General features: G+C 43.6%; 1 protein-coding gene across 1 annotated transcript; it reads right to left on the bottom strand.

The window, feature by feature from the left end:
• Nucleotides 1-397: 397 nt before the first annotated feature.
• mn1b (meningioma 1b) lies at nt 398-13,819 on the bottom strand. Its single transcript, XM_072433626.1, has 3 exons — nt 13,069-13,819; nt 9,451-12,966; nt 398-1,561 (listed from the first exon to the last, which is right to left on the bottom strand). Exons 2-3 carry the CDS (start codon nt 12,896-12,898, stop codon nt 1,323-1,325), a joined length of 3,687 nt encoding a protein of 1,228 aa, XP_072289727.1. The 5' UTR covers nt 12,899-12,966; nt 13,069-13,819; the 3' UTR covers nt 398-1,322.
• Between the last annotated feature and the right edge of the window lie 3,039 nt (nt 13,820-16,858).

Genomic DNA, 16,858 nt, shown 5'->3' with positions numbered 1-16,858 from the left:
TTCCAGGTGAAAGTTCATATACAAGAGCACAAACTGTCCAGAAAAGCCAAAGAAAAAAAAAGGGGAATAAGAAAAGAGTTTAGCCTGTAGTGCAATTTTTTATTTTCTATTACCTCACTGTATTATTCAAATAAGTCTGCTAGTGAGTATGTGCAGAACAAAATAAATTGTCTTGGCTTCATAAGCTTGTGGGATTTACACCTAGAGGAGTGTTTGCTGTGATGCTAGCCGCCCTGTCTCCAATATGGCTGCCCGTTTTACATGCTTGTCAGGCAGCGCGCATCAGTCCACAACTTCCCTGTCATATCTGTCACTTGGAATATTTCAGTGAGGATCCTAAGGGTGCAACGCCAAGTCCATGAAGAAGTCTATTCTGTTACACATATCGACGCAGATCCACCTTTAACATCATATTTATTGTTATTTAGTTACTCAATAAAACATATACAGATATATACAATATGCAGGAAAACAGACGACTGCACTTTACATATTATTTAAAAAATGAAAACGAACAGAAAAACAAAATGAGTGTGTAAATTGCCGTCACAGTCCTCCATCTATTGTTTTCAGAAATTCAACAGAAGCTTTATTTCAAAGATTACAAGATTGCCTAACACACAGCAAATTTTATTTTATTATACATGTGCAATACCAATAGTCTTTTCACTTCCCTTATGAAACAATGCTAAACCACCATTGTCAGTGTCCATTGGCTGATTTGTATACAAGTGTTTGAGTTTTTGAGCTATACGATTGGCTATGGGGGAAGTTAAAGCAACATGGAGCTACAAAGATTTCATTCAAAAAACATTAGCGGGTTCAAAACTATGGTTTTTCTTTTTTTGATTTACATTCATGCATCCCACTGTCCCATCTTTCCTCTCAGCATTCAAATTCCTCCCAAAAAAAATGTAAAAGGGCATTTGCAGTTTACTAAGAAGATATTGTACACATTATATGGGGTCAATGCAGACAAGCTGTTAGTGAGCAAAAAGTAATGGGCCACAAGACTCAACACTCATATACAATCAAAGCCAATAACATCTGCATATTAATCTTTCTTTTTTGACGATTTTCTTCAAACAAAATGAAAATAATAATTAAAAAAATGATTTGAGGTTTTCCATATGTGGGCGTAGTTGAGGAGAGAGCCCATAAACTGTATTGTCCAGCAGTGTGTGAGAAACAGAAACAATTGTGTGTTGCACTGTAAGTGTCAAAGAAGTCCCTCTTCCTGGACAGGAAAGAGCTGCATGCTTCATCGACACGTTTTATCTTTGAAGCGTTTTCTTAAAATATTTTGTTTTGTTTTTTCCCCTTCAAGTGAGTGCCGCCACGAACGTCCCGAAGCGGTTGGAGATATCCGAGTGAAGGGATCTCCAGGATGTGACGGGCCCTCCTCGTCCTTTACTGTCCCCCGTCAGCTCGTCAGTGCAGTGGACAGACAGGCACTGCAGGTGGGACCCCCCTCCAGAGGCCCCGCCAGCACCTCCCCCCGGCACTGCAGTGGCCCCGGGACCACCGGAGCCAGGCTTACTCTGGGACGACAGCTCCGATTCTGTAGAAAAAAAGAGGAGAGAAGAAAAAGAGGTTAATTAAGATTTTATGAAATAACTGGAAGCTATTGGGTTTATTTGATACAGATGAGCCATTTAAAATATACACTTTAATTAAACCAGTGTCATCGTCACATCCCACACAAAATCTGCTCTGTGAAATTAATTCAACACCACCCTCCTCAGCCCCCCAAAAAAGGAAATAGGCACTGCAGGCAAAAGGCTTCCTGTTGCCATCCTCCCCCTCCCATCGCCTCCGTTTGATACACATGTGAAGACGCATGCACAATGTGACGGCTACACCAAATACATGGAAACATTTGAAAGAAAGGAAAGAGGAGAGAGAACCGAAAATAATAATAGACCATTTGGACTGCAATCAGAACTTAACCAGAAGTGTTTTTTCGGGAGGCTAAAACAAAGACTACATTAGCTTCTAAATGGTCAAATATGAGGGTGAAAACAAGTACGAAGTTTTTACTAGCAGTAAAGTAGATAAAACTAAATATAAAAGATAAAAAATAGTTATTGTGTAATGTATTATTTATACCACTGCATTCACTATCATAATCAGAGGGCTCCGACCTGGCCACTGGTCATGGGGTGACAGGTTGTGTAGAAAACCGGCCTTTGACCCTGCTTGACCCAATTTACCGCAATAATAGCCGTGCCATGGAATCGACCTCATGTCACCCAAGTGTGAAGGCTAATATTAAATGGTCACACCGGGCTTCAAGGAAATCTATACACAGCGTGACTGTGGGATCAAATAGGATACGCTCTCTGCTGACACCTGAGAAACACGTTAGAAATGTTGTAAAGCTAGAATTCACTAAAGGGATTCAGACAACAAACTGTAAAGTGGTAGAAAAAGCTTCAGTTGTAGTCATCTGGACTCAGAAAAAAATAGACGTTTCGACTCTCATCCAAGAGTCATATAAGAGTCAATGACTCTTGGATGAGAGTCGAAACGTCTATTTTTGTCTAACTGAGTCCAGATGACTACAACTGAAGCTTTTTCTACTATGAAACACGCCTGGACGACTGAGGGATTACACCGACAAACTGTAAAGTTGACAAAGTCAAAGCCTCGGTTGACTGTAAAAAGAAAAATGCTCTCATGAAAAAAGGCCATGTTAATGGCCTATCTGTTTAACACAGCATTAAATATGAATCTGTTTGTCGTTATCGGACTAGTGCGGCAGCTTATGGCTTTATATTTAAGCATGACATCATGTGCATACTGACTATGAGTTACAGGATTCAGAGGCTGGCAAGATCGTACAGGATGAACATCAACAGCACCTTTCAGTCGACAGAATTTCACCCGATTTCTCTGCGGTCTCTGTGACTGAAACAATTTGTCGTTTTGATTTCACAGAGCCAGGGGCAGTGGTGTCAGTGAGGGAGGCTAACCTGAGCCAGGCCGGGACAGCCAGACGTGAGGAAAATGCCCCCGGTGTGTCTGGGCTGCAGCCACTGGAATGAAAAAGTGAGGGATTTGGTAAAAGGTCATGTGGGCGGGCAGGGCTCCCCGCTGCTGCCTGCTTCATTTGTGTGCGACGCCTCACTGTAGCTGCTCTGTCTTATGTGAGGACCAGACGCACAGTGTAAGTGATGGGGGGGAGACAAGATCTAACATTTGCCAGAGGGTTTAGTCCTACACCTCAGCAGGGCGGACCCCCACCCTCTGTGTCCCCATGCACTCTCCCTTTCCTCCCTCTCCCCACACTCCAGCGCCATGCCCCGCAGCAGCTCATGCCGCCTGGGCACAGCGGGGTCCGCACCGGCCTCAAAAGGCAGCCAAGCGTTCCCCTGGCTCATCGCTGACACACTGCAAACTGACAACACACACCGCCAAGAAGCACACACAACAGAAGCCACACCAGAGAGCACCAGCCTTCAGCCAGCGCTTGTGCGCCTTTGGAAAACACTGGGACTCAAATCTGTTTAAATATAACAATTTCAAGGTAATGAAGTCATAATGTTGTCATTACATTGTACTTATAAATAAAGTATGTAAATTAGCATTAAGCAGCTAAAACAGTAAAATCATCACTATAGACCTGGCATATGACCTATGGAGTGTAATGAGATTTTTACACACCGACACCCCTCCATGTCAGTCGTGTGTATTATGAGCAGAAACAGCAGTGTGAAATTGTACATCACACAAGTCTAAATCCAAAATCACCATGACATTTTACAAGTGGGGTTTTATTCCACTCAGATCATCTTGTTATGGCTGTTTTGTCACTAATATGGAACTCATATCAAGCATAATATCACAACAATAGCCATTTCATTCGAGGGAAACAAGTGCTTAACATCAACAGGCGAAGAGGAAAATGCCCAATAAAAAGAGAGATGCAGAATGAGCCTAGCCACTACACTGAGTCACAAAATGCCCCATAATACTTCTAACCACATTAGAGCCAGCAGAGCTGACTGCTGCCATGTGTTTAGTAAATACACCCTTTAATGTGACACACTTATACAAATCTACTTCTAACACAAGGTGCAGTGTTTGTTATTTAGTGCTAACCTCAGGTAGCGCACACAAAATCATAAATAATTTACATAGAAGTTCAGCTTCAAAATATATCAGGAAATTGATCACCTTGCACATGTCATTTTCATTTATTATATCTTCATATTACAGACAAATTGAATAGACATGGCACATTTCTGTTTCTCTGAAGCTCAGAGGCATCACATTGATTTCCCAAGCCCCAGAATGCCGTGCGTCTGCCCTTTCTATCCCAAGCTATACTTCCATGACGACACTTCACCTCTGACCTGCTGCTCCTGAGGGCACGACCCGGTCCACTCCACACACAAACAGCCAATCAGAGCGCAGCGCTGGCTGACAAAACTGCCCAAGGCCTTGGCTCCTGTGACAGTGTGTGACATCAGGTCAGATTCCTTTAGCATAACAACTAGCACCGCAGTCCTGTGTGAGAGCAGCTCTTTGTCAGCTAAACAACTCAAATCTAAGCTCAATTCACAAGATGTAAGAGAAGCAGTCAGACTTCTAGATGTTGTGTAATATTCTCAGCCAAATAATGCTATTATTTCTATGTTGTGTGGCTTTCCACCGACAGCATCAGGACAGTGTCAGAAGCCTAGAGTCCATCTGCACAGAGCAGAGAGTGACCTTTTCTCAGAGCGGCAGGGTCTCTATGGGAGCAGGGGCCACTCTTCAGGAGAGGGCACCGGGGTTATTTTGGTTTGAATTTCCTTTCTGTTCTGTGCGGCCTGCAGCATAAAGACAAAAAAAAGACTAACCTGCCCAGGCAGGCATTGCCCCCAGCATTTGTTACCTTCTCCACAGCAAAAATGTTTCTCAGCGCCTCCTCTAAACGGCCCTCTCACACACAGCCGTCCCAGCCTGAGGCCAGGAGTAGTGCTCAGAAAGCAGACACAAATCACAACATGGGACAGTGTGATTTAGGATCTGCTTCATAACTCACTACATGTCCCACACTTGTCCGTCATGTCATGGGACTCACTGACATATTGATCTAGTTCCCTGTCTTTTCTGTTTAAAGTGGCGCTACACACTTCGTAAAACATTTGCTATGTATGACCTTAGTGGAGAGGTCAAGTCTTGTGGTAATTTAAAGATTTATGGGCACTTGTGTGACCTCTAATATTTACACAATTGTAGTAAATGTAGTGCGAGGGTAAAATTATGACGAGTCAAGATAACCTCTGAACAGGTAATTCATTTGACTATCAAAATGCTTTTTAAAAGCTAGCGGCAAAACGACTACATGTTTCCTGCACCAAATACTCTCCCACTACTTTCTTTTCACTCCATCAGTCATCGCCTGTGTCTCTGAGGAGGAACAGCTACGGTGTCATAACTCATTTGTCAATTCCTCAATACAAATTAAAGGCGCCTGACGACTACCTGTATGGCAAATAACATAACTGCTGTTGGCAGCATGACAACATCTACACCTCTGAAAACACCCCCACTGCTTCTCCGAGCCCAGTGCCAAACTAGGATCTTTCAAACGTCTCTTTTGTGGGCCTCTCACAGTGAAAGCTTCTCAATCGACATAGCAGAGCGTATGTGCATTAAAGTCAATATATAATGCTTTATTTTCATGTCAGGTCTTTTCACAATATTAGAAAAACATGTTTTTTAAAAAAGACTTTCATTGGTATTAGAAATGGGCAACATATAAACATTTAGATATTGTGAATGTTGTTTTGAGGATATGCAAAGTTTGAATATCAGGTATTTAAGTTACAGTTAAATGCTATAAAAAGAGCTGATTCAAAATAAAAGTTAAAAATGTCTGTTGTAAAACCTTCCAATAAAAGGACATGGTGCACTTTTGTGATTCATTTAACTGACATTTCATATTTGTCTGATAATTAATCCTCAACTAATACATTTAAACACAATATCGTCTGATTATTGTTCTTGGGACAGTCCAAAAATAGAGATATAATTTGTTGTCAATATCTCCGACCCCTAACTAATTAACTCCATATAGTAAATCCATTATAACATTTACACAATAATACAGGTCATAACAAACGTTACCTTTTTAAAAAAAAATTAAAACAATAATAAAAAATAAAGAAAAAGAACCGCAATGCACACGTGTCTGCAGCTCAAGGAGTGGAGTAAATAGTTCTAACAGAAAGGAATGTGAGAGCGCTCTCGAAGGACAGGACACCTGAGACCAGAGTCTAAATAAATCAAACTTTATGTCTAATGTCTCCTAATCCACAAACTATCAAGTTCCACTGTCTACAAACATGCTCAACACCACAGCCTCACACACACACTTCACACACCGCGCTGATCGACATGCCCAGAACTTCCAAGGGGGTAAATTATGACTTTTAAAATATATATATTACTAGGACTAATTGCTATGATTGTCAAAATGATTATCTTCGGAGTAGCAGCGCACAAAAGGAGCGCAGAAGTGTGTTGCAGGAAAAAGTCGATCTAATACATCTTGTAATGACAGGTAAAGAACATAAAGTGCCCAGAGCAGTCATTTTTTTCATCTCCAGCATGTGTCAATCACTTTCTTCTTTTTTTAGACTGGGAAATAGAAATTGGCGGTGTGATTTGTAGGGTTATTGTCACCGTGAAATGTCAAAGGAAGGTAGTCTCGCAGGATTGTTCGGCGCGCAGGAATATCAATACACGCCTTTTCTGTGGCTTTAAGCGCTTTAGAACAGCTCGTGATAAGAGCAAAGTTCCCTTTTATCGAAACTGTCAAACTCAGACTGACAAGGATTTGATCATCATTTCACACGACTGATTACGGATTGTGATGCATAAAAATATTCCAAAGGGTCAGATCTGAAGTCTTTAAAAAGTGTTTGGAGTTAGAGGAGATGCATGTGCCAAGGAGAAAGTAAAAATAACTGAATCACTTCCTACACTCGCAGCTCGGCTGTTATCAAGACTTTCCAAGTTTCCAAAAAGAACGGTCTGTTTCTGGTTTAGGGCAGCAAGGTAAAAGAAGATGTTTAGAAAAATATGGACAATTAAATAAAGCGACAGAGTTATGAGTAACAACAGAAATTCAGCATTTGCGACGAGCCAAGTGTATTGCAACTAGCCCCAATACACACTATTTAAAAACATTTATATTTTTGATAGACATTACTAAATAGAAATATTAAATTTAATAGAAATTACTAAACAAAAGCAGGAGGTGTAATTTAAAAATGTATTTAATAATTTTTGGTCAAAAATTAAATAAATAGCCTATTTTGCCTCAAAGAAAAAATAACTCTTGACTAAAGGCCCGTTCCACTATAACACACAATCCTCCAAACATAGGCTGGACGCAAACTGTATAAATGTGTTCAATAGTTCTAAAAATAATTATATTTAATTTTTGTATTAATTAAAATGTTTTTTTTAGTATTAACATCAGTAAAATATAAAAATATAGCCTAAAAATACAAGGCTATTGGCCAACACAAGACGGGTTAAAATGTTACAGAATAATTGTATATTAATGAACAAAGAGCGGATTAAAACCTTGTTTTATCAGCAATAAAATAATAGCTTATTTAGATTTATGTAGAATGCAAAAAGGAAGAAATTGAAAGCAAATTATGTTGTTGTTTTTTAATAAGGCATTATAGCGTCATAACATGAAGCCCTAGTGGGATATGGGGGATTTAATTATGTTATTTCTCATTAAGAGGAAAAAAATACATTTTTGATAAAGAAGTAGGAAAGCCAGGCGTTTGAGGGCGCTTCTGAAATGCTACAGCACGGTGAGACTTATCTGAAATTATTCTGTTATTTAGCTCCCTTCTGTGTAGCCCAGGCATCAGATTCAATCTCCAGGGCCCCCTCCCCATCCCAAATACACCTCCACCCTTTTTCATCTCTGCTGTCTGAAGCACTCAAATGAGAAACTGTCAGGAGCCGTGATTTGTGCTAACTAGCTATCGATCCAGACTCGAGTGCTGCATGCCTCCGTCCATGCAGGAGCTGGAGCAGGAGCTGGAGCAGGAGCTGGAGCAGGAGCTGGAGCAGGAGCTGGAGCAGGAGCTGGAGCAGGAGAAGGAGAAGGAGAAGGAGGTGGAGCAGGAGAAGGAGAAGGAGGTGGAGCAGGAGCAGGAGCTGGAACAGGAGCAGGAGCAGGAGGTGGAACAGGAGCAGGAGGTGGAACAGGAGCAGGAGCAGAAGGTGGAACAGGAGGTGGAGCAGGAGCAGGAGATGGAACAGGAGCAGGAGGTGGAGCAGGAGCAGACGCGGGAGAAGGGGTAGGAGCAGGGGCTGAAGCAGGAGACGAAGGGGGCGACGCCGAAGCAGCGCAAAATGCACGGCTTTTCACGGTTGTGCGTCAAGTGTGATGTGCGCCAAATGAGTTCTTTTTGGAGTTAGATCCTGCTCTGGGCCCAACTCTAACTAGCCTGACATTTTGGTGAAATAATTAAAACTTATTTAATGGCACAGCGCAAACGTCTGTCTTAAGCGTGTGTAGCACAAACAGCAGTAAATGGTGACCATGTGGTAGAACACGCACCTCTGGACACTGGTCACTGCAGTGTTCGCGAAACAAAGAGCGAAAGCGAGAGCCGAGACGGCCGCGCGCAGCCGCGTCTGCACATGAACAAAGACGCGACTATGAAGACTAAATACAGCCACACTCAATATCGGATCCATTTAGAAAATAATATATATTATGCGTGCATCATAGGCTACCCGCAGGCAAAATAAAATAAAGCCAATTATAGCAGAAACATTTATTTTATATTGTTAATTTTAGTATTTTAGTATTATATTTACGCCATATTGACACACATGAGTTTTTAAATTATATATATATATATAATATATATATATTTATATATATATATATATATATATATATTATATATTAGAAAAACAATAAATACAACAACACTGTGTATATCTGACCAGTCATTCTCTAATAGTAACAAAAACAAATACAGGCAGGGAAACCCTTGTGCGTGTGCACATCCTCCTAAACCTATTAATCTTCTCAATGCAGTTGTTCACCCTGAAAACTGAGATAAAGAACCAAGGGAAATGTTTACTTTACTATAGCTTTCCCTTTGAAATTGCAGCACTGAAGAAACACACTAAAATATAGCAAAGGCATTTATTTTTCATCCTGCTAAGTACCAAATTAAGTGTGATATTCTCATATTTTCGTACAGTTGTATTATTTATAGTTAGTAATGTGGTGTAGCAGTAATTGTAAGAAACTAAATGATCCAAAATGTGTATTTGTTTCTTTTATTGTCACCATATATAATTAATATGTGCAGTGTGCATTGATTTATTTAGTATATACTTCTAATACAAATATGGTGAGTATTAAATAACATTATGAGTCAAATTTAAACATTGAAATATCTTTACCTTCTTTTGAGTTTATTTGGTTCTTGTTTTTTTCCCAGGGTCCCATGGCCTTGTCGTCCTCTGGCCCGTCCATCATGGCTTTGTCACTGGGCACGTACCAGGTGGCGTGCTGCTCTGCCATCAGGGTGTCAAGGTCAATAGTGCCCATTGAGCCCTTCCCAGCTTCCGGGCTGCAGCTAGCCAGCTCATTGTCTTCATTCTGAGAGGAACAGTCACCATTCTTTTTGCCATTTTTTATGGCCAACGGCTGGTCCTCGGAGATACTGAACTGCTGCCGCTGGAGCTGGATCTGAGCCTGGAGAATCTCCAGAGGGTGGATCTCATCCTGTCCCGAGGTGCTGGAAGGTGTGCGTACCTGTTCCCCTCCAGGAGTGCCCGGGTGGCTCACTCCTCCGCCTGTGCCTGCAGTATTTAGTCCATAGCTGTCAGGTGTCGAGGTAGTGTGATTGTTAATGCCTAAGGGTTTCTGTCCGTTTATCAGCCCAAGTTCAGTTCTCTGCACTTTAGGTGAGCCAGTGAGCATAGGGCTGCGGTTCGACTTAGTGGCCGAGGTACCCCCAGCATCTGAGCTGGAAGAGACCTCATCCTCGTTTCCAAAGTGGGCGCTGACATCGTCAGAAAAGTCCACTCGTGGAGAACTGCTGTCAGACTTGGCCACACTTTGAATGCCACTGTCCAGAGAAGACATCAAATCAGCCTGGTCCCCCAGCATCAGGTCGCCTCCTTTACCCCAGGAGGGTGAGTGGAGGTGTTTCTCATTAGGTGTGCCCCCTCCCCTCTCCCCAATGCCAGCGGTGGGGGTCTGCTGGCCTGGACTTACAACAGGGTTACCATTGTCAGAGGAAAAAAAAATTCCAGGGCTTACATGTCCACTGTCTCTTTTTCTCCTCCCTCTCCCTCTCCCACTCCCTGTTGTTGCTTTCCCCTCACTGCACGGGGTAGCGTCCATGTTGTAATTTGGGGAGAGGGCACTGGCTTCCCCCTGCACCGTCTGGCTTTGACTGGCAGGCTTAGAGTTGCTATTCCCAGTGCCAGGCATCTGGCTGTTCTGGGAAGTACTGCTCTGAAAATATTCCGGACCAGCACTGCCAGTCCCATTAGATGTGCTGCTATTAATGTCCTGCTCTGTCTGACTCAGTTTTCGCTTGCCCTCATTTTGGTTCTTTTTGTTGAATGTTACGTTCAGATTGGGAGCTCCTAGACTTGCAATCATGTTCTGACAGGCCGTAGAGAGGGCCGCCAAGCAGCTCTGGCCAAAAACACTGTCTTTAGAGCTGGTTTTGCTGAAATTCCCAAGAGACAGTGCTCCCAATTTACTAACGGACGAGCGCTGACCTGAGGAAAATTCAGACTGGGGAGGGAAACTCCCAGGTGAAGTGCTCACCCCCTGGGGACCAGTGTGAGCAGGGCCCTGGCGGTTAGCCCCTCCATAGGCGTAGTTTGGCTGAGCTCCCATTGGAGGTCCAGAGAAGTCAGCAGGCCTCCTTTCTGAAGGTGTGTTGGGATGTCCTGCGCCTGGAGACTGCATTTGATTCAGGTTACCCATATTTCCACTGAACTGTGAGTGTATGCCCGGGGAGTGGAGAGCCTGGACATCCCCCGGTATTCTCATGGGCTCCTGCATGCCCATGCTGGGCCTAAACATCATCCCAGCCCCACTTTGTTGCATTCCCATGTCGTGGGGCCCTGACTCATTACTAGACCCACCCATACGACGTGACATCATCTCCCCCGGTGGGTGGGACCCCTGGAACCAGGGGTTCTCCTGAGTTATATGAGGATTCTGTCCATCAATATTGGGCACTCTGCCACCATTTTCCCTGTCAAAGTTGGGCTGGGATATGCTCCCGACTGGGCCAGCATGAGTCATGGGACCTGGAGGCATGTCACCGTGGTGACCCAGCTGCTGTAAACTGGGTTGTCTCATCCTCTGCTGCTGGTTACGAGATGCCATTTGTTTTATCATCATAGCTGCATTCTGACGCTGCTGCAAAGACTGCTGCTCTGGGCCTGGGTGCTGGAGCGGCCCAGGGGGGAAGCCTTCATTTACAGGAGGGGTAAACTCACCGGGCAGCCCAGAATAGGCTGAGGGGGAGAGGTGGTTGTCCATGGCCCCACACCAGCCTTCACCGCTATGTGCATTTGGAAAGTCAAATCTGGGCCTTTTGGCCATGTTCATGTAAGGGGAGTCAAAGTGTTGTAGCCGCTGGTTTGGAGGCTGTTGGGAGGGAGGAGGAGCGGGCTGTTGCATATTAAACATGGGGTCCCCATAAGGATGCAGACCCCTGTTTTCTAGTCTATGAATGGGATATTCAAACTGGTTGTGTTGGCCAGGCATCATGACCCCACCGTCTAGAATGTTGGGGTTAGAGTTGGGCTCAGCCTGAGGGGGTCGGGGGAGGCCAGGGGGGCAGGAATTCTGCCTGCCTATCAAGCCAGCCTGTTGTTGCTGCTGCATGAGAGGATGTCTCGCATTAACTCCAGGCTCGATTCCCACAGGCACCTTTCGACCATTTCCAAAACGCTCAAAAAACTGCTGGGGCTGTGGGGGCTGGTGTCCTTTAGATATACTCTGCATACCTGGGGTCCGGGGCATGCCAGGGTTAGCAGGAAAATTTCCACTGGGAACCGGCCGTCCAGGGCCAAAATGGGGTAGTTGTGACTCTGAATCAGAAGGTGAAAAGACAGGCACGTCAACAGGAAAATGTCCAGATGGAGGTTCACTGGGGAAGTTATATTCTAATCCCTCGACAGCACCCTGGTTGGGCATTCGCCGGGGCTCTAGGCCGTGGGACTCTGAGGATGAGGATGAAGGGAGTCCATGGAAAGAGGCTGCACGGTTTGGGGACTGGTCAAGAGGAAGGCAAGGGGCAGGAACAGCACCACTGGGAGGACCATGGTGCTGAAATTCAGGAAGATTACCAGTCCGCTGCTGCTGAGGAAAACCCTCTCCTGTTTGCCCCTCAGAGAGAGGGTCAAATCCCTCTCCAAAACCTTGCTGTGGTCCCATGCTGTTGTTGTAGCCCATGAGCCTGCCTCCATGCAGACACGAAGAGCCCGACTCAGGGCCAAAAGTTCCACTGAAGTGAGGGTGGTGTTGTTGGGGGTGAGGCTGATGGCCATGGGGGTGTCCTTGATGAGGTTGCTGGTTGTTAAAGAATCCATGCATGGGTCCCTGCTGCTGCAGTCCGCCAGGGTGCATGTCCGAATGAGGCCGCGGGTGGAAGCCCCCGTATTGCTCTCCATTCATGTTCATGTTGAGACCGAGCATCTGGGGCTCGCTCATGGGGCCCATGCTGGGCTCCACGGCTCCCGGTGGGCCTCCAGCGTGAAAGCCAGGGCTTTTATAGTGGGAGCCCATGTTCAGTCTTGGTTGGTTTATGTTTCTCTCAGACTGGCCAGGGTTTCTGCTATTAATCTGGGAACCAAACTGCTCCAGCCCAAACATACTCCCCTACAATCAATCCCACATGACGGCTGCTATGCCAGACATCCGCGCGCTGTCTTCTGCTCCGTCTGCACCCCAAAACAAACAAACAAAAAACAGAAAAAGTGCAACTATGAAAACATGTTTGTACCACTATTAATTGACACAAGTGTAAAAATCGTAACACTCACCAGATCGCTTCTCAATGCAAAGGAACAATTGTTTCTGTTTCTTAATTCTCCAAAGGTGCGAGGCAAAAAGGGGATAGTCTATGTCCAAGTGCGCACGTAACCGGTATCCTCGCCTTTTCTGTTTTACGTCCGAAAATTGACATAATACGTGCACTTTTTACGCAGGCTTGAGAGATCAAAATGTTTTCCAATGCGCATTTCTTCGTGGCACAAAAACATTGTTTAAAACAAGTGGGAATATAACCAGTTCGGTTTCGTTATTCCTGTCCAATGGCAATTGTCCTGGAGCGACTTTTTGTTAAAGATCCCATCCTGGATCAAAAGTCAAATTGACTATACCTCCGAGATCATGTTCTTTATAAGCATGAACTAGCGTCCTTCAAAAGATCAACTGCAGAGGAGGCATGTGGCCAAAGCTCCAGTGATATTTAAAGTCCACAGATGCGGGCGGTGCAGGAGCGTACGGTCCCAGTAGTGTCCCGTGCCCCGTGTCCCGTGCCGGGGTTCCAGGGCGCGCACGAGCCGCACTCCAGAGCGCACAGCGCCTTTACAGCCTCTTCCAGTCACTGATGCCGGGATGCGCCGTTCACTCACGCACTCTGTAAGTTAAGCTCCTTGGTGCATGTTGTCTTCCCCGTGCGCCTCTTTGTCGGCTCTGTTCTGGAGTGCGCGCACTGGGAGCGATTCACAAAGATACGCTGCTGTGTCGCTCAGCACTGTGTGAGATCAACGCGCCCGGGCGAGCCAGCAACAAGTTTTGCATTTCTGCAGCCACTTCCATCCGCGGGGTTTTAGCCAATCAGAAGCGCGCAGAGCAAGCAAAAGGGCGGGACAAACGTGTTTTAAGGTCGTCCGCAAAGCCAAATAAATTGTATCAAACTGTGCGTAAAAGTGATTCGTCTTTTACCAAATCCCAATAAAAGTTATTTGTGACTGTTGTCTACGTGTTTGGATGGGAATCATCAGCGAGGTGCAACAGTTCACTGAGAAACTTCAGCCAGAATGGATCAGCAGGAATGAAATGTGGAATTTAACATAGACCTACCTCCCATTTAACACACAGAATGGAATGGAAAAGTTTCAATGTAGAACCAGTTCACGTTTTCTCTATTCAAAATGACCAAACAACATGGAATAGTGAGCACATTTAACTCAACAGGAAGCCACCCGTAAAAGACTAAACTAAATCATGCTGGTGATATTGGACCACACTTCCAATAATCAATGGAAGCCTATTCCCTCATTATTATAATCTATAAAATGGAACACACCTGTAATAGCAAATTAGGACAATTAAGATTATGGCTTAATTAGAGACAAGACAGCAGTTAAGCGTGTCACGTTGCCACAGGGCTAATATGTCTTGTCTACATGAAATATTAGATCAAATATGTAAACTTAAACAAGTATTGAAGAGGATTAAAGTACGGATAAGGAACATTAACAATGCATTTTCTCTCCTTATACTGTTTTGTCACGTAAACCCTATTCCAGGATGTTTATTTGCTTTGTATACATCAGAAGGCTGTATTTCATACTAAATCATTATTTTGTCTTTTCCCTCTAACCTCCTCATCCTTCACCGTCAGCGCGCGGTGGCTACTGGTGTGTTTGACGTGGACCTTTAGGAAATAACCTGGAAGACTCTTAGCAAACAAACACAGTGCCATCTAGTGTTCAATGTGGGACTAAAACGGTCTCAGCCAATATTCATACAATAAATAAATACATGAATAATAAGGTATTGAATTAAAAACATGCAAGATAAAAAATAGAAACATACATAAATAAAATAAACTGGACTTATTTTATTACACCTACTGCCGAATCCGTTCAGATTTGAAATGCATTTATGTGCTGAGGGATTACACCGACATTTATGTGCTGTTGCTGTTACTGTGAAGTAGTAGTTTCTCAAAATACTTCTTTATACTCTGTCATGAGTCATTATTTGGGTAACTACTTTGACTTCTTCTTGATTAATATTTTAAAGTAATTTTACTCTTACTTAAGTACACATTTTGTCTACTCTGCCCACCTCTGGAAAAATGACACGTATGCTTCACTAATGCCACTTTCTCTCCACATTCATCCATGGCACAGGCAGCTGATGCATTGGAGTGTCTCTTAATAGTGTCCAGTGCTTCATGCTGTCTCCCTTACGCCTCCTGCACTGATTTACACACCCATTTGTCTTAATATTTTACAGGAAAGGACGTGGGAACATGGGTGGGTGTCTCTCTATAGCCTCTAATTCATGGCGTTAAGCTTTTCGTCAGATAGATATGTGTGCGAGGGCAGTTCCTTCCCTTATTGAGGGTCTTCCATCCTGTCCCAAGGCTGCAGTGTTCACTTTGGAGTTGTCATTCACTTGGGCCATCTCAGAGTCCTGGGTCAGTTCAGGTTAAGTAGCATCTGTCATCTAAAGAAGTACTATTGTGTAGGATGCTATCCCCTTTTGGACATTCTCTTAGGCTGGCTCCACACCTACTCAACAACAGGAAAGAGATCTTGGAGGCTAAACTTGACCTGGGCACAGAGGATGAGGAAATGCTCTCTGACATCACTGCAGACTTATTATAAGCCAAAAATAACTGTCTAGTACTGAGAAAACCTGTGGCGCCTCAGCATATCTGGGCACAGGGGAGATCAGAAACGCAAACAGTGTACTGGGAACTTCCTCCAGAAACATGTGATCTGGGAAATGGGAATCCAATAATTTACTTTTCAGATTTCACTCCAACGTAAGATTTCAATCCTTACAACACTGACTGAAGTGATTAGTAGGAACATTCACTGAGGTGCTCAAAAAAGAAAAGATACATTTTTAACCATGAATATTTTGAGGAATTTTAAAAAATGTTTTATTATTATGTCATTTTGAGATGCATCAATTCTTAACTAAAAAACAAGATAAGATAAGATAGCCTTTAATGTCCACACATGGGGAAATTTTGGTGTCACAACGCAGTAGATACAGGGGGAAAGGACAGATAACTTATAGGAAGTTTAAAAAACACTCTTAATAGAACTCTTATTAACAAAACTCCTGTAAACAGGGCCTCTCATATCTTAATAGGGAATGGAGGGCAGAAAATTAAAATAAAGATAAAATAATAAAAATAAAAATAGCTGGCATAAGACAAATAATACTAATAATAATGATAAAAGACTAGGTGTTGCATCCGTGTCAACCCAGTGGTGGGTCCAGATCAAACTGACGGCACATCCCTGTTTCCAAAGGGGTCTTTATTTTGGGGCAAATATTTTTGAATTACCCCCCTATAAATCCAGGCCTACGCCAACCCCAACCACCTGAAGTTTGCAATTTGTATTTATTTGGATCTCCATTACACCCCCTGTTGCAATTCTTTCATAAAATTTCATGATTCTTATATTTGTATTGATTACATTACATTTTTATAACTGGTGTATGGTTTTCCTGTTTTGGCTCTATCTAAATGACTAGAGCGCACTGTAATGTATCGGTTCTATAGATTTATTATATAGGAAACATGACGTTGTCATGACGTCTTTCTACATCTCAATGTCACCTTTTTTTAGTGGAGGCTACATGGACAGTTTTCTAGCAGAGCTGAACAGGAGGTGTGTGGGCGAGGCTGTCCATCTCCTCTTTTAGAAACTGCATTATTTGCTTGTTCTGGGGCAGATCGAGCTGGTTTGCTCACAGTTGCCACATGTGACTGTTCCGCTGCAAACAATAAATAGTGGATATCTCAGCCAACAGACTGAGGCTTTTCCTGCTCTTTAGCGCCAATTCCGCTGTTAT

This window comes from Eucyclogobius newberryi, unplaced genomic scaffold (genome assembly GCF_026437365.1).
Source record: "Eucyclogobius newberryi isolate DKJ021-1_F unplaced genomic scaffold, fEucNew1.0.hap1 SCAF_6, whole genome shotgun sequence".
Classification (NCBI taxonomy): Eukaryota; Metazoa; Chordata; class Actinopteri; order Gobiiformes; family Gobiidae; genus Eucyclogobius; species Eucyclogobius newberryi.
The sequence above is the reverse complement of the archived record's forward strand: the minus strand, read 5'-3'. Positions and strand labels throughout refer to the sequence as shown.

Bases quoted from the DNA above. Each gene is read 5' to 3' on its own strand.
- mn1b (XM_072433626.1), bottom strand. From the start codon at position 12,898: ATGTTTGGGCTGGAGCAGTTTGGTTCCCAGATTAATAGCAGAAACCCT. The intron at 1,562-9,450 runs GTAAAGATATTT...TTTTTTCTACAG, and splicing joins CCAAATAAACTCAAAAGAAG to AATCGGAGCTGTCGTCCCAG.